The 22,720-nt window shown below is 39.3% G+C and overlaps 1 protein-coding gene across 1 annotated transcript in view; it reads left to right on the plus strand.

Annotated features, from left to right (window-relative positions):
- cfap54 (cilia and flagella associated protein 54) overlaps positions 1-22,720 on the plus strand; it is a 199,772-nt gene that overhangs the window by 47,246 nt on the left and 129,806 nt on the right. The window contains exons 20-26 of the mRNA XM_039760566.1: positions 1,657-1,778; positions 9,411-9,587; positions 10,131-10,223; positions 13,409-13,594; positions 14,655-14,791; positions 16,048-16,195; positions 17,211-17,366. Of these exons, the coding sequence (XP_039616500.1) occupies positions 1,657-1,778; positions 9,411-9,587; positions 10,131-10,223; positions 13,409-13,594; positions 14,655-14,791; positions 16,048-16,195; positions 17,211-17,366 (1,019 nt within the window). The remainder of the gene's footprint in view (positions 1-1,656; positions 1,779-9,410; positions 9,588-10,130; positions 10,224-13,408; positions 13,595-14,654; positions 14,792-16,047; positions 16,196-17,210; positions 17,367-22,720) is intronic.

A 22,720-nucleotide genomic window follows, 5' to 3' on the forward strand; every position in this document is an offset into this window, starting at 1 on the left:
ATGAGTAATGAGGAAAGATTAAAAAAGATGAGCCTTTTCATTTTAACTCTTTTAGGGCTGATGCCGACTTTTGTCGACAGCATAGGTTGAGGTTGACATCCAGGGGCAGAGGGTAATAATCAGCTGTAGACTTCGACAAAACTCACCATCACATTACGGGTACGCTACTCATGTTTGCTAACGTTTATTCTCAAAGCTTATTTCAACCCAAACAAACTGAATAAGGTTGTTTTACCTGAACATTTACAACATGTTGGTGTCCACAACTCACATGTTGCATTAAAACTTCACAAAAAAGCATTTAGTTCACCTGCAAGTGCATTTTGTATGTCTGTATGCATTTTCTAGTGTATCTCACACCAATGAATTAAAACATGAATGCTCTCAAAACAAAACAATGCAATTACAAATACACAGATATTCATTTGTCATTTTTTTTACATGTCACTATTTCACTTCACAAGAGTATTCACATGTCCAGTTGCATGTGTGATGTGTTTTCAGTTAGTCAGATGACTGGCACTGCATGGAGTCAACAAGAGAGGTGTACGGTGGAGTGTAGCCACTTAGGTTCACTCTTATGGAGTCATTTAAATGTTCATCTGTCAGTCTTGTTCTGAACTTTGATTTCATGACATTCATGTCAGAAAAGGCAGACTCACAGAGGTATGTAGACCCAAACAAAGCAGACATTTTCAGAGCTTCTTGGTGAAGATTCTTATAGTTATCTGGCTTTACTAAGCTCCAGAAATGCTGAGAATGCTGTTGAGACTTTAACTACACATTATTTTGAAGGTTTGCTAATATATAATTTATAAAATCCAATGTCTCTCTGTCTTTATGTCTGTCTGCTTTTCACGAGAGAACTACTTAACTGATTTAGATCAGGTTTTTTGCTATAATTTGTTTGAACATTCCGGTTGATTTTGCGACTTCTCTCATTTCGCTATGTATCATAGTTTGCTTGAGGTACCAATTTGCGCGAATCTGAGAAAAAGGCAGCGGGCTGAGGGGAGGGGCCTTCCTCACTCACTCGCCAGCTTCAGGGCGTATTCCTTAACTCCACTTAGCTAGCGAATGAGAGAACAATTGAATTCAACTTTGTTTGATATTTAAAATAAAGTGTTACTTAGGTCTTGATGAGTTTGAGTCCGGATATTCTCTTAAGTGTATGCCACATTGAAAAGATAGATTGCAATTCAGATTGTGGATCGTGATTTTGTGTTAAATGGATCGTGATATGATTTTTGGAAAGATCGCCAGTTTTCAAATTTATGTAGGATTCATTAACCCTTTGGCAAACTACTTGGAAAGGGGTTGCGAGCTACTGGTAGCTCACGAGCGAAGTGTTGGAGACCCTTGGTTTAGAGGCTGTTACCACGTTGAAAGTAGAATATACTGTATTAAAAGTAACTGAAACATGGCTCACACGTCAACATGCTTATACTGAATGAGGTTTATCATTAAATTTAGATAGAACCTTTGTATCTAGAAATTTAAAATAGAGAAGGGAAACATCGAAGTACTTTGGTTGAAAATAGCAAATTCTCTTAGGATTTAAGTTGTGTTCCAGTCCCAAAAGAAAAATCTTTGCCTCCTCTAATTCTGTCTGTTATTTTTAATACCTATCCAACTAAACCTTTTTATTTTTTATAGAATCTGACCTTCTGGAGAAACTGAAAAAAAACAAGATTTGCAAGGCCTTGTTCTTAATGCAAAAAGCAGCTCTGTCAGCAAAGCAAATGAAAGGCAGTGCTGTTCAAAGTGAACTTATTGAGGTAAGCTTATTTGACCTGTAATACGTGCCAATTGTTTTACGTTATGTCTGTAGGTAACCATTAACCAGATCTATTCTTGTTTTCACAAAAAAAAAAAATGCTCCAGAAAATATGTGATTGACTGTATGGCTTTTCTCTGATGGTTTACCCTTCATTCTCGAACACATTGTGCTAAGAACAGGTTTCTCCATCTTTGTTCCTTATATTTGATTAATGGTTACGGCCTTTTTCTCCTGTGCAGAAATAAATCAAAAACAGATTTTTCTGGAACTAATCAACACAAATCTACTCATGTCTACCAAACATACTGTAAAGTAGTGCATATTAACTAATTGTGCCCTGCTAGGGGATCTCAAGCTCCCCAAACCTGATACAGACAGACACAAGGCACAAGTCCAGCACAACATACAGGTTTATTTGTGTGAAACTCTTCCCAAATAGTTTTCCACTAATAATCACACAGTACAAATTAGAACAATAAACTAGGCACAAAGCAGTTCACTGCAAGACTCGGTCATCTTTTTCTCTATCTCTGTCTCTGTGTCTCTCTTTCCGTTTCCACTCCTCCTCCAGCAAGCTTTGTCTCTCTTCCTCCCAACTCTGACCCCTAGAATGAAGGCAGTGGGTCTCTCTTATGCTGCACTAAGGTCCAGTGACCCATTAGCGTGGTCTGGAAGCACTTCCGGGTGAGATGGAAGCCTGACAAAGTAGTGCTCCATAATCCCCACAGCACCTCTTGGCGGCACCCAAGACAGTGCACCCTGTGGGTACTGCTGCATCCCTGGGGGGCTACCATAGAGTAATCCAGGCAAGATGCATACACTCTCTACCTTAGTCCTTCCATTACACGGCATCCCTACTGTCTGCCACATAATTTATAGCACAGAAAATTTTGCAGTATATCTCTTACTCTGAATTATACCAGAAGAACAACCATCTTCTTAGGCATTAGAGCAAATCCTCCAAGTGTCTTGTGAGTGGCCATTCTCAAAGTCAGCCTGCAATCCTGATTTATATTGAATATTAACTCGGAGATCCCTGAAAAGGCTGAAACCCAGGCTAGATAGATGGAATATAAGAATCCAATAATGTTCATATTTCACGCAGACAGTAATCTGAACCCAGGATTCTTCAGATGAGAGGCAGCAGTGCTACCCAATGTGCCCTAATAATCAACAAACTATGTTTTGTTGGTACTTTATGTGGCTAAAAAGTCATTCAAGAACTTCCAATTTATAGAAAGTATCACATTTTTCCCTAAACTCAACAGCTTTAATGCCTTTGATAAACCCTTTTTTGCTTAGCCTTTTTCTCTTTTGATTTCTGCCTAACTGTAAATACTGTACATCATACATTTTCTGATTTTAAAAACTATCTTGTTTTAACAAATGCTCTAAAGTATAGTTGTATTCATTTTCCTTTAGTTACCCTATATAAATGTTCCCGTTAAGAGAACAATTTACAGACAACATCAATGTTTCGAGATCTCAAGTTTAAGACATTGTATTTAGCCCTGTCCTTTTATTTTTTGAAAAGAACTTCACAAACATGACTTCAGAAACATCTTTTGAATTCTTAGAAACCAAATATTGTTGTGGGTACTACAAAGGCACATATACCCATTTAAATTACAGTTAAATTAAAGAGAAGTCTTAAACATTGTTTTAGTATTGGAGTAGAATGAAAAATGTCAGTCCATGTAATGCTTTCAAAATTGAGCTAAACATTTTTGAACTACAGTCTTAAAAATAAAGGTGCCAAAGTGGTTCTTCAGGGCGATGCCATAGGTGACCCATTTTTGGTTCCCAAAAGAGCCATCCACATGAAGGTTCCAGAAAGAAAGAAAAACGTATTTAAATCCATAGCAGGCTCCACACAGTCAATAACCATGACTAGATGATAACAGATTTGTGAAATACCAATGGGTCTCGATTTTAAAAGGACCCTTTGTGCATGCAAGGTCACAGGCTAAGTCCAGGGTTTCTTAATCTGTCAGTGTCCACTCTCCTACCCTAACCTACCACACATTAAAGATTTTTTTTCTACATGTTTGGAAGAAACCTTCCTGGAATGAAATGGTGCTTGGTCAAGCAATTGTCCTATGAGGAACCACACAACCCAGTAAAGAACAATAAAGTGCCATTCAAGAACTATTATATTTAAGAGTATAGCTTTCCTACATTGTATGTCTCCTTTTCACAATGCCACCTAATTCTGAGCTATTCATTTAAGTTATATTTAAACTGATAGCACTCATATTGAAAGCTTATTTAGAATAAAAGATTTCATCTTACCTCAATTATTAATGCACTGGATGTGACTCACAGGAGAAGACCGAGCGACATACCTGGGATGTATTGAAGGGATTAAATCTATCGGCCAGAATTGGAAATGGCTGAAAATTTTCCAAGAGGAGCTGGAAACTGTTGCATGGATAGTGAAATGTTTTCACTCTGTTGCCATGGCAACCAAACCAGTACAAAGTGGGATAAAAAAAATCTGAATGAATAGGTGATGAAAGTTTTGCGTGGGATGAATGTCTAAAGGTGCTGAAAGGGCCTTTCAGCAGTCACTGACTGTGAGCCCCTTGATGAAATTGTGCCAGAAATCACAGTATACTATATAATGCCATTACTACCTATCATCCATCCATCCATTTTCCAACCCACTGAATCAGAACACAAGGGGTCTGCTGGAGCCAATCCCAGCTAACACAAGGCAGGAACCAATCCTGGGCAGGATGCCAACCCACCGCAGGACACAAACAAACCAAGGCCAATTTTAGAATCGCCAATCCACCTAACCTGCATGTCTTTGGATTGTGGGAGGAAACCGGAGCGCCCGGAGGAAACCCACGCAGACACGGGGAGAACATGCAAACTCCATGCAGGGAGGACCCAGGAAGCTAACCCAGGTCTCCTAACTGCGAGGCAGCAGCGCTACCACTGCGCCACCGTGCCGCCCTTACTAGCTATCATGTAGCATGTTTTTTTTTTTTATAAACATCTCATCTTTGCACAAAGCTATCTATTATTGCTTACTGTGTTAGCCTCTGTCTAAAAGTGTTAATTGATTATCATAATATTGTGTCCTCTACAAGTGTCACATATAGATAGATACATGACAAAGGAAAGTTAATTGTGTTATGGGGTTAAAAGTACTACACATGTCTATTATTTGAAAAGGTAAAAAAAACTTTTCATTGTTCCATGTTCAGGTCAGGTTGGAGAGCATGCACTAATAGAGTTCATTGCCACACCCACCACTTGACAAAACAGCTCCTAATTCTGGTTCGCAACCCCCCTGGTTACGTGGGCACCCCCTTTGCCTGGTCCAGCCACTCAAATCCTCAACAATGAAGATCCTGCTAGCCGGATAACCCTTGTGGATTTCCACCACGTGGCTGTAGTGTCATAACTGATGCTCCCTCACAATGCAGGTAATGTGCCTCACTTGAGACTCCATGAGCAACCGCTTGTTCAACATAAACTCAAGTCAGCGGCACCCAAGAATTCTCCAAAGAGAGACAATACTGAAGGAGTCCAGTCTTCATTTCAGGTCACTAGATAGTGTCCATAGCAAAATAGGGAGCGTCAGGACTCTAAAGACTTGAACCTTTGTCCTATTGCAGAGAAATTTGGGGCACCACATATCCCTTTCCAGCAACCTCATGAACCCCCATGCTCTCCCAATCCATCTACTGACTTCATAGGAAGAGTCACCAGAGATATGAATTTTCCTTCTCGAAGTAAATAAACTTCTCTATGAGGTTGACATTCCCTCCATAAACAGACACACTTCTCATGGCTGTGTCCAAGAGGTCATTACAAGACTGGATCTTGGTTTTTATCCAGGGCATTCGTAAGTCAAAACTCCTCATTCAGTCTCTCGATAGCCCCGATCAGAGCCTCTTTTTTCTCCATGAAGATCACAGTATCGTCAGCAAAATCAAGATCAGAATCTTTCTTCACCAACAGATTGAGCACAGCTGCTGGACTCCATGACTCAGATCAACACCCATTCCATTCAAGCACTGAACAGAGTAGGAACAAGAACGCACTACTGATAAACCCCAGAATCAACTGGGAAAAACACAGAGGTTCTGCCTCCACTCTGTACAGCACTCACAGTACCAGTGTATAGGCCAGTCATGATATCCAGCAACTTTGGGGGGATCCCACAGAATCTTTGGAAGTCCTACAGGACAACTCGATCAACTGATTCGAACACTTTTTAAAAATCAACAAAGGCTACAAAGAAACTCTGCTGATATTCAAATTTGTGCTCAATGAGAACCCTCAGTGCCAGGATGCGGTCAATGGTAGACCTCTTAGGTGTAAAACCAGACTGCTCCAGTCGTGGGTAGGTGAGCAAGTGACCACAGATCCTATTGAGGATTTAATGGTGAATGATTCAAAATTGAGTAATATTTATAGCTTTTATAAATGTTTAATGAAAGGCATTGCCTCTCATTAAAAAAGTAGATATAATGAAAAATAGGAATCATGCAGATTTTAATTGTGTCAAATGAAAAGCTTTTATTCCCAAGTAATATGTGTCTTGAACATCTAAGGTGGTCTGATTATCTTTTAACTAAGAGTTCTATCATACACTAGGCTGATTTTCATGTGTAATTAATATTTTTCTACACTGCTCTGTGTTCTGGGTAACAGGGTGCTCCAGTGGGTAGCACTCAGTCTTCCATCTGTCTGGAATCTGCATTTTCATTATAAGTCTGCACAGGTTTCCCTCCTACATCTCAGAAATGTAGATGGTAGGTTAAGTCATCATCTTCTTCTTCTTCTTCTTCATTTGGCTGCTCCAATTAGGGGTCACCACAGCTGGTTATCTTATTCCATATCTTTCTCTCCTCTGCATTTTGCTCTGTCACACCCACCACTTGCATGTCCTCTCTCACTACATCCATAAACCTCCTCTTAGGCCTTCTTTACCTGTTGCCTGGTAGCTCCATCCCTAGCATCTTTCTCCCAATATACCCATCATTTCTCCCAATCTCGCGTCTCTGACTTTGTCTCCCAACAGTCCAACCTGAGCTGACCCTCTAATGTACTAATTTCTAATCCTATCCATCCTCGTCACACCCAGTGCAAATCTTAACATCTTTAACTCTGCCACCTCCAGCTGTGTCTCCTGCTTTCTGTTCAGTGCCACTGCCTCCAACCTATATAACATAGCTAGTCTCACTACCATCTTGTAGACCTTCCCTTTCACTCTTGTTGGTACCCTTCTGTCTAGAAACGACTCCTGACACTCTTCTCCGCCCATTCCACCCTGCCTGCACTCTCTTCTTCACCACCATTCCACAATCCCCATTAGTCTGTTCTGTTGATGTCAAACATTCAAACTCATCCACCTTCGCCAACTCTACTCCTTGCATCCTCACCATTCCACTGACCTTCCTCTCATTCACACACATCTATTCTTTGTTGGTCCTACTGACCTTCATTCCTCTCCTCTCTAGAGCATATCTCCACCTCTCCAAGGTCTCCTTAACCTGCTCCCTACTCTTGCAACACATCACAATGTCATCATAGTCCATGGGGACTCCTGTCTAATCTTGTCAGTCAACCTGTCCATCACCATTGCAAATAACCAATTATTCAGAGTCGATCCCTGATGTAACTCCACCTCAACCTTAAATGCACTTGTCACTCCTACTGCAGACCTTACTAATGTCTCACTTCCCCCATACATATGCTGTACCACTCTTACATGCTTCTCTTCCACTCCCAACTGCCTCATAAAATACCACTCTAGGCACCCTGCCATATGCTTTCTCCAGGTCCACCAAGATGCAATGCAACTCCTTCTGGCCTTTTCTGTACTTCTTTATCAACACCCTCAGAGCAAACATTGCATCTGCTCTTCCCTGGTATGAAACCATACTGCTGCTCACTAATCATCACTTCCCTTCTCAGCCTAGCTTCCACTACTCTTTCCCATAACTTCATGCTGTGGCTGATCAGTTTTAACCCTCAGTTCTGCACATCACCCTAATTATTAGAAATCAGTACCAGTACACTTCTTCTCCACTACTCAGGCATCCTCTCAGTTTCTAAGGTTGCATGATTCAATCTGGTTAGAAATGCCCTTGCAATCTATCCTAAACTCCTCCATGCTTCCGTAGGTATGCCATCTGGACCAATGGCCTTCCCATTCTTCATCCTGTTCATAACTGTACTTTCTCCTTGATAATCCTTTGCACTTTCTGGGTTCACTATCTCCACATCATCCAATCCTCTAATTCTAAATTGACCAAGTGAGTGTGTATATATCCTCTTTAATAAAACCCCTGTGTGAGTCCAGGTGTCCGTGTGTGTGTGTCTTTTGGTGAAGTGCGCATGCGCGAGGCTCGGTGCGACACGCACGACCGGCATCGTGGATGCACACACACTGGAAGCTGAGCACACAGTGAATGGCGTAGCCGTGGCCACGCATGATAAGCAAATAAAGGACAGCATTGCTGGGGAGAGTGCTGACTGGGTAGTCGCGGCTGCGCACAAAAAAATATTGCTGGGGAGACGCCACATATACTGCCCCATGCATGTTTACTAACTAACTATTTACTAACAACATGCCACCCCAAAAAAAAAGGACACGTCAAGTAGGACAAAAGACACAGACACTCAAATCGTATATAAGCAACATCTCCTGGAAGAACAGTCAGCTCAGCAAGTAAACATCAACAAAAGAAAGGCTGAAAGACAAAGAAAAATACGAGCAAATAGATCGATTGTAAAAAAGAAAATGAGCGTCAGAATATTCCCCGTATTGATTTGACTCTATCCTCTAATAATTTACCCTTTACCATAAGAAGGCAACAATTTCTAGTTACATTAGCCTTTGCCATAACAATTAATAAAGCTCAAGGGCAAACCTTAGAAAAAGTTGGCATTTACTTGCCAGAACCAGTATTCAGCCACGGTCAGTTATATGTTGCATTATCAAGAGTTAGAAGTTTTACAGATGTTGTTGTCAACATTGTAGATGGTCCTGAACAAGAGTGTTTACAAAAAATGTTGTCTATAATGAAATTTTATTGAAAAATTTCCTGAGGTAAAAAAATAAAAACATTTTCCTAAATATCTTCTTCACATATTGTGTATTACAGATTGTTATAAAGTTTTACACTAAGGCAATATTAATTATACTTACTGTACTGTCATATACGTTTCTATTTTATTTTTAATAGTATTTTACTTTAGGCTTCTTGCAAAAATATTTTTAACAAAAAAATTAAGACAACAAACAGAATGAGGTCAAGGTCCCTTGCCATTTAATATAGACTGTTCCTACTAATGTTTTTGCACTGCTGTTCTGGAGCCCGTTATTGTAACAGGCTTAATGTCTAGTATATATATAATTTCCTTTGACCTTTTAATAAAAATTAATACAGGTAAGTTTTCCAAAGTCTGGTTACAAATGGTAAATAAATATAAATCTCAGTTTGAGGTAATTTTCCTACACCTTGGGAAATGAAGGACCTCACCTTTCTCAGAGATCTCCAAAATCTCTGTTCACATTATTTTAGATGTATTGTGTTTTGCTGCAACAGTTTATTCAGAGGGGATATCTCTTTCTCTAAATCACTTGTTATGTGCTTTGTTTCAGGAGGCACAGGATTTAATTCAGAAAGCAGAAAATGAAAACAAGAAGTTATTTCAACTCAACGTTCCTATAAATTCAGGGAATCAACCTAAAAGTGAAGTTCCTCCTGCCCCTCTCCTTGTAGCTAGAGGCAGATCCTCTGTCATTTTTAAACCTGCTCCTTTCAGCCCGGCAGAACCAGTAAGCGGTTTTCTTGGGACTAGGACATTAGAAATACCTGGAGAGTATCTATCTATCTGATATAATAATATAGTGCCTTTCATATCTATCTATGTAAATTGTTTTATTTTATTCCAGTCCCTGTATCTCCATCTATCCATGTGATTTAAAATCTACTTAATCCCATTAAGAGTGACAGGGAAAGACAGAAACCATATAGGAATGAGCCAATATTTTATTACAGGGCACACCCACACCTACACCCATGCTCTGCCACTATTACTTTTTCCAATTAACTTACAGCAAGCATCTTTCAGAAAAGACTGAATGACCTAGAGAAAACCAAAAAGAACAGAGGAAGAATGTAGAAACTCCATAGAGAGAGACAGGCAGAAGCCTATACCGTATTCTATCCATAGCCTTCCTGATTATTTGCATTTTGTTAAATATTTTTGTTCTGTGTTTCCTGTATACTGAAGGCAAAAAAATGAAGTGCTGAGTGGGTTATTTGGAATATTTGTATTAAGTGGTTTAAGCCATCTTATCTCTTTTCTGTCTCCAAAGGTGTCCTTTTATCGTATTTTTGCTCGCCCTGTGATTGGAGTTAATATAAAACTGAGGCTGAGCGACTGTAGCTTTCCTGGCACTGGAGAAGAGGTAAGTATAATGATCTGGTGTTTGATTTTTAATTTTGTTCAAAATTATCCTTAGTCTCAAAAATAGTTGAGACACTGTTTTAGGGGTTTTACAGATTAAGGAATCTTATGGTTACATTATTAGGCAGGACGGCTAGGACTGTGCAGTACATTATGTCATTATCATTTGGTTTAAAAAGGTCAGCATTTTTAAGTACCTTTCAGACAGCCTTGATGTCACAATCCCTCCTAACCCATTAACAGCTGTGTTTGGTGTTCTTCCAGATGGGTTTAAAGTGGAGAAGGACAAACAAACTGATTGCATTTACTACACTTTTGGCACGCAGACTTATTTTGCTAAATTGGAAGAATCCTAACTCTCCTCTTTTAAATCAGTGAGAAACTGATGTTTTATACTATTTGAAATTGGAAAAAAATCAAATATTCAGTTAGAGGATATGTACAGAATTTTTTCAAAACCTGGCAGGATCTAATCAACAATATTTTAGAATAAGCTCTTAAAGCACAGGGGAAGCAATTATCTCCGCATTTCTTTTTCTGCTCCATTCATCTCTATTGCCCTACTAAACTCATCAATTTAGATATGTTTTAAAACCTTAAGTTTTACCCCGCTGGCCATGCTTTCTCTCTCAAGCGTGGGGGTAGCTCCTATTTTTTTGTAAAAATTGATTGATTTGTATGGAATGATTACACTAAAATTAATAAAATTAAAAAAAAGAAAAGAAAAAAATAAAAGGTCAGCATCATGCACTGCCTGATTTGCCCAACCCAAAAACTCTACTGTTTATTTCTTTTCATTATATTTGATTAATGGTTACTGCCTTTTTTTCTGTCATGCTTGACCTTGATCTTTGTCTTACATATTGGGTTCAGTTTGCATGCATATACTAGTATTTGACATTTTTGCAATACCCCTGACTACTCCCTGGGCTAGTTTTCCTCAATTCTTGATTTCTTTGTTTTAACCTTAGCTACTTTATACATCTGTTTAATTTCTTAGTTTCATTCACACTCTGATGTAGTGATGAGTGAACCCCCTAGAGTTTGCTTCATTGGTGAAATTCAATGGAGAAGGAGAAAATGAATTATTTTTGAGTCAATTATAACAATATAATAGTCTTTTAAATGCCAGGAAGAGCTATGGAAACATTTGGCAACTATGCTGGACTGATTATTGTGGCTAAAAATGTGATTTAAGCTGTGGGGCAGCAGAGCTTTGCCTGAAGCAACAAAAGGTATAGACGGAAAGATAACCACAAAGAAAATACAACAAATGGCCACAAGCTGGAATATGTAAAAAATAATATATATATTTATATTATGAATCAGAATTTGATTATTAAGTGGTTACCTACCAGGTATCACTTGTGGTTGGTCATCCAGTCAGCAAACATCTGCCACATCCTCTCATATATATATATTCTATTGTGTATATATAGGGACCACCACTGCCAGAGGGCTCCAGTTCCCCAGCACTTGACACAAGCAGACACAGGCACATGTCCTGCACTACACACAAGCCTTATTGTGATGTGGGAAATGCTTTCCCTTTACTCCCCACCACCCATACTACACAGTACAAAGCACAATGAAGCACAATCCAACACAATAAAGCACACAGCACTATGCCTTTTCTCTCTCTCTCTCTCTCTCTCTTTCTTCTACCTCCACTCCTCCTTCAAGCTTTGTCCTCTTCCTCCTGACTCTGGCTGTCTGAATGGAGTGGGGCGGCTCCTTTTATAGAGCACCAGGAAGTGCTTCAGGTGTCCCATAATCTCCTTCCGGGTGTACTTCTGGATGTGGCAGAATTCCTGCAGAGGAGGGCTCAGCCATTTCCTATGCACTCTATGGCGGTGGCCATGGGCCCCAGCAGGACTGACATTCCATGCTCCAATCCTGTGGCACTATAGCAAGGAAGGGGGACTGCACTCTGTTGTCCCAGGGGAGGTACTGCCTTGTACTTTCCTCAAGTTCTTCCCTTAAGAAGGTTTTCCGGCCAGGTAAGAGTCCCGGTTCTCAATTACAATATACAATATGTATTATAACTACAAGGGGGCAGCAGAGAGCCCAAAACCACAGACACAGTAATACCTGAAAAAAATCCTGGTTTAAATAAAATATATTTATTCAAGTGCAGCACCTCTCCAATGATCACCCTTCCAAAGACATGTCAAAATACACAACTCAATCACAATTCCTCCTTCCTCCACCAGAGTGTAGCCCACTGCCTCCCAACCCTGACTCAGTCCAAGTGAGACAGTGGGTTTCCTTTCAAATCAGGCCCGGGAGGTGCTTCCAGTCTCCTGTCCAGGTCATCCAGAGCATTTCAGATTGTATAGGAAGCAGGGCAGTTCCCCCCCGGTAGCTCTCTCTTGTTACACTGACAGAGCTGCATTTTTGGACTCCCAACTCCCATTACACCCTGTGTGTGTGTCCTGATTGAGTTTAGCTTGGAGGGACCCTTCACCTGTCATAAGGGGGAATGATCTGCTCCTGGTGAGTCTGTTCGCCTGCTCATTCAATAATTATGGCCTCCTGGCCGGGTATAAATTCTTCCTTTATCCTGGCTAGCATGCCTGTCCTTCCCCTCTGGCACTTACTATGTATATACATATATAGTATTTATTGTTGAGACCCTAACAACCTCAAAAACTTTGGTAACACAAGCAGGTATCACTTGTCCATTGCTGAAGCAACCTCAGGTTCGCAGCCTCGCAGCTTAATGCATAAAGCATAATGCACCATTCACCCAATGGTGGATGCAGGGAACAGTCTAACCTGGCCACTGTCCTGGCCTCGTCACTGCTTGTTTGCTGTGCCTGTGTGTATTAAAATGGCAGCTCCCATTCGAAAAAAGACCCTGACTGTTCCTGTTTTGATGAAAATAAAGTTGTTTTCTTGAAGCCTTTGGACTTCTCTCATGTCCAGTCCTGTAATTTAACGTTCTCAAGAGAATTACATCATGCAGCTGCACTTGCAAAGATAGATATGCCCTCTAATTCAATTTTCAGGAAGATAATATTACTGAATATGCTCTACTCCTTTAAGGGCAAAAGGAAACAATTTGTAGCTCCTGTCATTTTATTCCTCTTTCAAAAGTTTCAGAAAACAAGCCTTTTGATTCTGCTATTTCAAAGACATTTTGTGTTCGTGGACCTAATGGCATCCTTTTGGGATTATATACAGGTTCCAGTTTCTGGAAAGTGCTGGATGAGAGTGGAAGGTCTTCAGTCCAATGAAATGTACATGTTTGCTGTGGCTGCCTACAATGCAGATGGGAGGATAATTGGTGGCAGCATTGGAGAAGCAACAAAGCCTGTGCTTATAACCCAGTCTCTCCCACTGCTCAATGCATGGGCTTATCTGGCACAGGTAAAGTTCTGGTTTGGTCCATTTTTTTTTTAAATTTCATAGCATGTAGTACATTCAGCAGTGTTGTATAGGTCAGCATTTGTTAGGATGTGAGACCTCTACTCGCTAATGTAATATTTCACCCAAAACTAGAGGTGGGGCCACCTGCCCATCGCTGTCAATGGACTTCCCTCAGCCCTATAAAGGTGGGGACAACCCACAAAACACATGGCAAATAACAAAGAAGAAAGAAAGAATATACTCAACAATGTTAATGCAACCGACTGTAATCTGCATTTCTGTGCGGCTTTTAAATAACCGTCAAGTCAGAGGCACGTCCGTTCAAAACAAATTTTTTATTTTCCTTTCCAAAAACAAAGAGGGGAAAAAAAGAACAGGGAGTCAAATAAGCAGGTTCTCCCCCATACCCTGAACAAAGTCCACTGCGCTTCTCGCCTTTTATTTACACAAGAAACACATTGCATATAAAACTATTTACAAAAAAATTACTCACATTTTTCCAGAGAGAACTATTTATAATTTACATAGCTTTATACAATAAAAAATATCCTAACGTTATGCCTATATATTCTGAACATACAAAAGAAAATACAGTAGCATACCTTTCCAAAAACATAAGCGGCTTCTCCCCTATGCCCATTAAATAATAAATGAAATCAATTACAAGTTATTTTAAACAAATCATTAATACAAAATAAAAAATAAACTTGGGGAGAGCTGAAAACACCTCCTACCCCAACAGCATCCACTGTGCTTCTGGCGACAGAGCTAAGAAACTTGGTGCATGCAGATTGTGAGGTGTAACGCTAATTAACAGCCGTACTACAACATATTATACAATTGGTATACTACTAACTATTTACAGGGATCAACTAATTTTGGGGAAGTTCGTAAATAAAACAAAGCGAAATTGTAAATAACATATTACACTTTGCTACATTAACATAAACAATGAACAAGATAGACATAAAAAATCAGCTTTACTACTCAAGCTGGAGCAGGAACTGTGTCTGAAATATGCCTAATGGTTTGCTCATTTATAATTTTTTCTTTTTTTCAGGCAGCGCACCAGACAGGTCATTTCAAAGTGGCCAAGAAGGCCTTTCAGGTGCTGTGGGATTATTTTGTAATTTCTCCAACACCAAATGTTAGTATCAGTGAGGAGCCATCTACTTACATCGAGAGATTAAAGCCAAGGTAAATAATTTTAATTTCCATACCAAGTCTTTGTCAGGCTCTATGAACAAAAAATTAAATAAGATCTGCTGCCACCGCCCTGAAGAAACAAAATACTGTACCAAAGAATCGATGGAACAAGGTAACTAATGACTGTGTAATTAAATGCTTCAGATACACCATGCCTGAAATTGAAAAAGATTGGAAATTCTGTATTTCTATGAACTGTACCAGGGAAAAGAATGCACCATACAGTAGGGGAACAGACAAAAGCAAGTGCAGACAACAGGCTGAAGGCCTATAACCAGAGACGTCAAAGTGAATCAAGAAGGCAAACCCAGAGCACTAACCAGGAAGAATAATCTTTACAAAAAAATATTATACCCAGAGATCCTAAACTAGATTGGTTATCTCTTCCTTAACTAATCTGTCACAAAGTGTATTTTTTTTCAAATAGAGCCATCATCAGAATACTGAATGCTGCAAAATGATGACATAGTGTGTCACATGATCTCCAGGTCATGTGATAAATAGCAGGCATAGCAACCACAAAACCATGACCATGCAAAGACACCACAAAATGACAAAGAACACAGAAAGAAAAATTCCAAAATGGCTCCATGTTGACATAACTGCAATAACGTAAAAGATAATAATCACAAGTAAGGTAAGAATAAAAATTTCTTCAAACTCCAAAAAGCAGCCTGCATAGACCTAAAATGGGCCTTTGACATTCAAAGTTCAAACTATATGTTAAAAAAAAATAGAAATGGCCTTTAAGAGAAAAGATAGCTGTAAACTTTAATAGACAAAACAAAGCAACGTTCATCAAATTTAAAGAACTTATTAAATAATCTCAAACAAGAAACAAAACTGGTGAAAGCCAAAGCAAACAAGTCCTAATCTGTAAAATAATTAGAAAGCAGAAAAACCAATACAATCCTCACAATAATGATCACTCTATCAACTCTCTATAAACCTCTGCTGGGGTTTTCTCCTTCACCAGAATGGTCTCAGCAGCAATGACATCAGCTTGGCCACACTTCTTGAGGTTTCACGCACAGAAAACAAGGAACATAAGAATAGTATACAAACACAATACATACATACTAAATAATTATTAAACATAAATAATAACACAATTTACATAACAGCAAAACAAATGAAAAATGATAATTAAAAAACACCTCCAATCAATTCCATTTTGAAAAGACACATTTCTTTTAGGACTTTATCCAGTTTAAGGGTGGTTTTGTGTTTTGCATGTTTTTGTACAGCTTGTCTACAGATGTCCTTTCCCAGTCATCTCCACTCCTCCTCTACCTCTTCTGGTACACCATATTTATTGGAAGTGACATTAAGGTCCATGAGGAAGTGCTCTACTGTGACTCAGTCTCTGACAATGGTCCACTTATCTGGGGACAGGTACAGTACTTGTAGGTGTTCTATATCAGTTAAGCATGTATTTGACTATCAAGTTAAATTACTTGCTCAAGGTTATGTAGTAAATCAAAAGTCACTTAAACTGTGCTCCATCTGTAAAATATACAGTATCTCAAAATAGTTCCTGTGTTTCCTGAACTTCTTACCACCTTGGATAAAGTTGTCAATATTTGTAAAATACAAATGTTAACTCTTGTTTCTCTTTTCTTTTCTAATTTTCTGATTATTATTATTATTATTATTACTTGCTACTGTGTCTCTCAGTAGGGTAAGCAGAGTAAAAGTGTAGAGAATTATTATTATTGCTGTTCTCATTATTAGCTTTTATGACCTGAGCCTGAGGGCAGCACAGTGGTGCAGTGATAGTGCTACTGCCTTGCATTAAGAAGACCAGGGTTTACATCCTCAATCCTCTCTGAGTGGCGCTTGCACGTTCTGCTCTAAGTGTTCTGGTTTCCACCAAAAGTCCAAAGATATGCAAGTTTGGCAAATGTGTGTTTGCATGTGCATTCATCCTGTGATGGACTAGTGCCCTGTCCAAGTTGTGTTCATGCCTTCTACCCATTGATTATGGGATGGGTCTCAGCTGACCTGAGGATTGCTCTGGATAAGTGGGTTAGGAAGATGAATTGATGGACATGACCCTGGGAATCCTCATCATCTTCCTACCTCCCACACCCTATAAAGATGTTCACATATAATTTAGGAGGTAGCTGAAACCTTACGATATCAGTGGCAGTTGGAGTCAGCAGCCCTTTGTATACCCCTTGATGTGCCTTTTTTGGGTATTATTGTTAGGATAGTTAGAATAAAAGAGCAATAGAGATTAACTTCTGATAATTTAGTGAATTCTAACTGGATCACTTGGTAGGGAAAGTAATGTGTGTGGCTGAAATGTAAGCTGCAGTGTATGATCATGAAGTGCCAACTTCTTAATACCTATGTAAGTAACACTGGTAGATTGTCTCCTATTTTCACTCACTGTGTTACTTTACAGGTCGCCCGTTTTGCAGAATGTGAGAAAATGCTAGTAGCTCTGGATCTTGGGCTATGGCTGAATGACAGGAATTGCTGCCTTCAATCAGTTGTTCAGTGCTATGGGTTGCTAGCCCCTCTACTATTCCATAAGATTCCTTCCATCTCTGTTGTACAGGTGAGTCAATAGAGGTGCACATTGTGAGTTATTTAAGTGGTCGTGATCCTCTGTTGCATTTAAGTTAATAAGATCTATAGAGAGTCCAAGTGATTGATTGGTTTTGTTATGACAAAAAGACAAGAAGAACAAAAAACATTATTAATGCCCTTTGACCCATAAACCAGGTGTTCTTAAATTTTAATCTGAGGACCCCAATAAAAACATTTTTTTACAATACTGGGAGCCAAGAAGAGGATTATTATCATAATGAGAGCAGAGCCATAAGTAGACAAATAACAATGACCATATAATAAATAACAGTAAACATTTTTATTTCCTTTCAAGCATATTTCTGATATGAATATTACTAAAAGAGAAAAGTGGAAACCAAACATATTTCTAATAAAACAATAATTATCATTCAAAAAAGGGAACAGATTTCTGATGGATATCATTGCTAGTGTAAATGGTTAGGTTAGGCATTAATAAAGCTGAGGGAGATCACTTTTTGGGTGGTGGGTGTGGTAATTCTTGAATGGATAGTGTGAATGATCACTTAGTCACTTGGTTCATGGCACCAAAAAGAAATAAAGTAGTCAAAAAATAATTAGTCAATGCAGTTTATTTTACCTCTTCTTAAATAACATTTTTTTTTTAATGAATGTGTTTCAAATGAGCTCCTCAGCTAACAGTACAGTTTGCTAAATGAGTCCAGAAATGTTTCAGCATACCCTGCTTTTCATTTAACAGATTTTCCTTCAAAATGCACACACTATTTGTATTTTATATGGTGACAGGATATATCTTGATGAATATTTTGCTGAACAGTCCAGTTTGATCTGCTTCATGCTACCGACTGTGTTGAACTGTGCTGAATGTCTACAGATTATATCAACTTCTGAATATTTTTTGGTGATCTTACAGTTGTTAGTGGTACTTTGAAATTCATTAATCCACTTTAAAACATTGTTACTAGAAGGAATTCTCCCCCACCCAGGTACCTTAACATAATTCAAAATTATTGTACCTTTGCTGTGGATTAAGATTCCAATGTATGCTATAACAGCAGACACACAATGAAGCACCAACCAGTTGTCCATGGCCGCTGAAACTGCTTTAGTGTATAATTTAGTGTATACACCCTAGCTTTATTCAGCCACCCTTCTTAACACCCCAAAAATTGCCACAGCCTTGTGCCTCATTCATTAATTTCATTGTGACATTTTCAGCCATCACCCAGGTCTCTTCATCTGTGTTATTTGCTAATCTCACACCCTTAATTATATATGTCTTTTTTTGCCAGTCAGCTCAATTTGATTATTTCACTGGTTTTTAGAGAGTACGTGTTGCTGCAGAGAATTATTTTAATATTTAAATGATAAAAATGAAAGCTCCCTGTGATGCATCAACAGCATTATTTGGCATGCTACTGCGATACATAGTATGCTAAATAGATGATGGCTCATCACATGACACCGAATTTCTGTAGTATATAGTAAACTAAACAGAGGGCACTGTATCACTCGACAGAGAATTCATGCAATAAATACTATGTCAAACAGAAGGTGGCACATCACTTGTCACACAATTCACACAATAAATAGTACACTAAATAAACGGAACTGCATCATAGAATTTGTGCAATAAATAGCATGCTAAATAGAGGGTGGTGCACCATTTGGAACATAATTAGATGAACTTGAGTAATTTTAATACTCAAAAACATGTCTACAACCTGACCAATAGTTTAAGAAACACTGTCCTAAACTATAATGTATGTTAAAGGTGTTATATTTCATCTGTGGACAGGCCTGTAAAAGTGGGCCCACTATGTTACTGAGAACTACTTGCCTACCTAAAACCACGTTCTATATTACTTCATCTCTCTATCTGTCTTCTTGACATTTACTGTATTACCTTTGGTAATGGTGTAGCAGTTTTATGTTACTAAAGCACTAATAATAACACCAAGGAGCATGCATAAAATATCCATCCCTTTTCTGATACGATTTAATCCACTGCAGTGTCGCAGGGAGCCAGAGCCAATCCCAACAGCTCTACACCTAAAGCAAAAAGCAACTGTGGAATTTACCAGCAGTCAATCACAATGCACATTCACACACACACACACACACACAAGCACTGATTCCTACTAGGACACTTTACATGTACAGTTTATCTTTAGAAACTGGGTCAGTGGCCTGAGGAGGTTCACACACTTCAAAGAAAATAATCTGCTTGAAGCCCTAGAAAATCAAAGTGAAGAAATGATGTGGCAGGCTAGTCCATTTTGTCGAAATTTCATTGCAGCAACTCAAAATCATACTCAGTAGTTTGTATGGCCACCACATGCTTGAATGCATACCTGACAACGTCGGGGTGTTCTCCTAATGAGATGACGGATGGGTGTCCTGCGGGATCTCCTCCCAGATCTGGACCAGGGCATCACTGAGCTCCTGGAGAGTCTGAGGTGCAACCTGGCAGCGTCAGATGGACCGAAGCATAATGTCCCAGAGGTGTTCTATTGGATTTAGGTGAGGTGAGCATGGGGGCCAATCAGTGGTTTCAATTCCTTCATCCTCCAGGAACTGCCTGCATACTCTCACCATATAAAGCCGGGCATTGTCATGCAACAGGAAGAACCCAGGATCCACAGCACCAGCATAGGGTCTGACAATAGGCCCAAGCATTTAATTCCGATACCTAATGGCAGTCAAGGTGCCGTTGTCTAACTTGTAGAGGTCTGTGCGTTCCTCCATGGATATGCCTTCCCAGACCATCATTGACCCACCACCAAACCGGTCATGCTGAATGATGTTACAGGTAGCATTACGTTCTCAACGGCTTCTCCAGACCCTTTCACGTCTATCACATGTGCTCAGGGTGAACCTGCTCTCATCTGTGAAAAGCACAGGGTGCCAGTGGGAGACCTGCCAATTCTGATATTCTATGGCAAATGCCAATCGAGCTCCATGGTGCCGGGCAGTGAGCACAGGGCCCACTAGAGGATGTGGGGCCCTCAGGCCACCCTCATGAAGTCTGTTTCTGATTGTTTGGTCAGAGACATTCACATCAGTGGCCTGCTGGTGGTCATTTTGTAGGGCTCTGACAGTGCTCATCCTGTTCCTCCTTGCCCAAAGGAGCAGATACCGGTCCTGCTGATGTGTTAAGGACCTTCAACGGCCCTTTCCAGCTCTCCTAGAGTAGCTGCCTGTCTCCTGGAATCTCCTCCATGCCCTTGTGACTGTGCTGGGAGACACAGCAAATCTTCTGGCAATGGCACGTATTGATGTGCCATCCTGCAGAAGTTGGACTACCTCATGCTACCAGTAGTGACACTGACCGTAGTCAAATGTAAAACTAGTGAAAAAACAGTCAGAAAAGATGAGGAAGGAAAAATGTCAGTGGCCTCCACCTGTTAAACCATTCCTGTTTTGGGGGTAGTCTCACTGTTGCCCCTCTTTTTCACCTGTTGTTAATTTCATTAACACCAAAGCAGCTGAAACTGATTAACAACCCCCTAAGATACTTAATTGACCAGATCAATATCCCAGAAGTTTCACTGCAGTGATGCTATACTCTGATTAAAAAGTGATCCTTTAATTTATGGCAGTTTTTGCAAAGTGCATCGCCCCTGCTCAAAGTTGCATGCGTTATTATTATCATTATTATTCCTAGTGGCAACATTAGGTTTAGTATCATTATTACTACACTACTACATTTTTGCTGCTATTGCTGTTATAGTATGCTGGGGTATTATCATATTACTCTTTGTTGTAACATTATTACTTTTCTGATAATTCTGGCACTACAAAATAACAAACACATGTGAGGCCTTAGAAAAGATTCACAAAAAACAAACCAGAAATGTGACTTGCCAGCCCCAGTGTAGGTCACACTGTTGCATAAACTGCAGGCTTGGGTGCAGTGAGGAGTGGAGGCATCCTTTGTGGACAGCTTTAGTAGAGACTTCATCAATGGTGTCTACGAGGTACTGAATGTTGCCTTGAGTTATTTGTATAACAACAACAACAGCAATATTTATTTTTATAACACATTTTCATGCAAACATAAAGCTCAAAGTGCTTTAAAAAAGTCAAAGTAGTTACATGTTGTCATCAATGTCATAGAAATGATCATTTTAACTATATCAACAAAACCAGCTAGAAAAAAATGAAACAATGGACAGTTTACACATTACCTCCTTCAAATGACAGACAGCGGCTGAAAGGACTTCTGGATGTAGCTTTCTACCCAGAGATGCATCATAATGTTGAAAATTTGTGTTTGTGTTTTTCATAGCATTTGTGACAATATGTAGCTCCCTTTGCACAGTGCTACATTAAGTTGTGCATTTTTATTTGTTTTATGCCAGTCATTTTGTTATGGAATAAAGAGTCCTAAAGTAGAAAGTCTTGAAGAATGACTCAAAATGCCAACCAGAGGGGGAAACCTTCAACTCCAGCCAGTCACACAAAAGGGCAATGAAGAACCTTTATGAATAAAAAATGTATTTTGACAAAAATGCTCTGTGGCAAAAAAATAGGCTCTGAGGATCACAAACACAAAGTAGATGCCTGAAAAGCAATGGCAAATCAAGACAAACAAGTCCTAATCACAAATCCAGCAAACAAGACCATAAGGTCAAAAATCTAGAAATTTATAAAATAATTAAAAAGAAAAACAATAAACACAGGAGAACTCATCAATACCATGAATATGATGTTCAATAAACTGCAAGGAAATGTGGATTGTCTTTATAGAGCTGAGTGCAGTCCCTTGCAGTGATGTGCAGGGTGGTCCCACCTCTTGGGCAACCACCCACAAAACACAAGAAACACAACAGGATACACATTGACATAAAGAAACTAAATTATCAACACTGTTAACATAAAATATAAACATAGCAAGAGTTTTTTTTTTTAATCCTGGAGAAGAACCCTGGCTGAAAAAGCCTTCTACTTCAACGCTGATTTTCGTTTTGTGTTGCTATGAAAGGGAAGTGGACAGCAAAGAGGCAGGGTTTGAAAAAACAAAGAATCAAAAGAAAAACCAACCACCTAAACATAGTTCAAAAAGAAAAGTTACAAAGAAGCGCACAAAATGCCCTGACTTCTTCAACAGAGTTTGCATTACCTGATGCACAAAGTTTTAAAAGAAATATGCAGAAACTTTCACACTGCTGATAGTACACCACTAAAGTTTAAATAAGGTAGACATGACAACATTATTCATCATCTGTCTGCAATGTCATGTGATTGGCCCCTTTGTTATAAACAATATGGCCATATCAAAGTCAGCACTCCCATAATGGGGGCAGACAAGACTGAAGTACAATAATAATTCACAAAATAATAACAGAAATTAAGTCA

The sequence above is a fragment of the Polypterus senegalus genome, chromosome 8 (genome assembly GCF_016835505.1).
Source record: "Polypterus senegalus isolate Bchr_013 chromosome 8, ASM1683550v1, whole genome shotgun sequence".
Lineage (NCBI taxonomy): Eukaryota > Metazoa > Chordata > Cladistia > Polypteriformes > Polypteridae > Polypterus > Polypterus senegalus.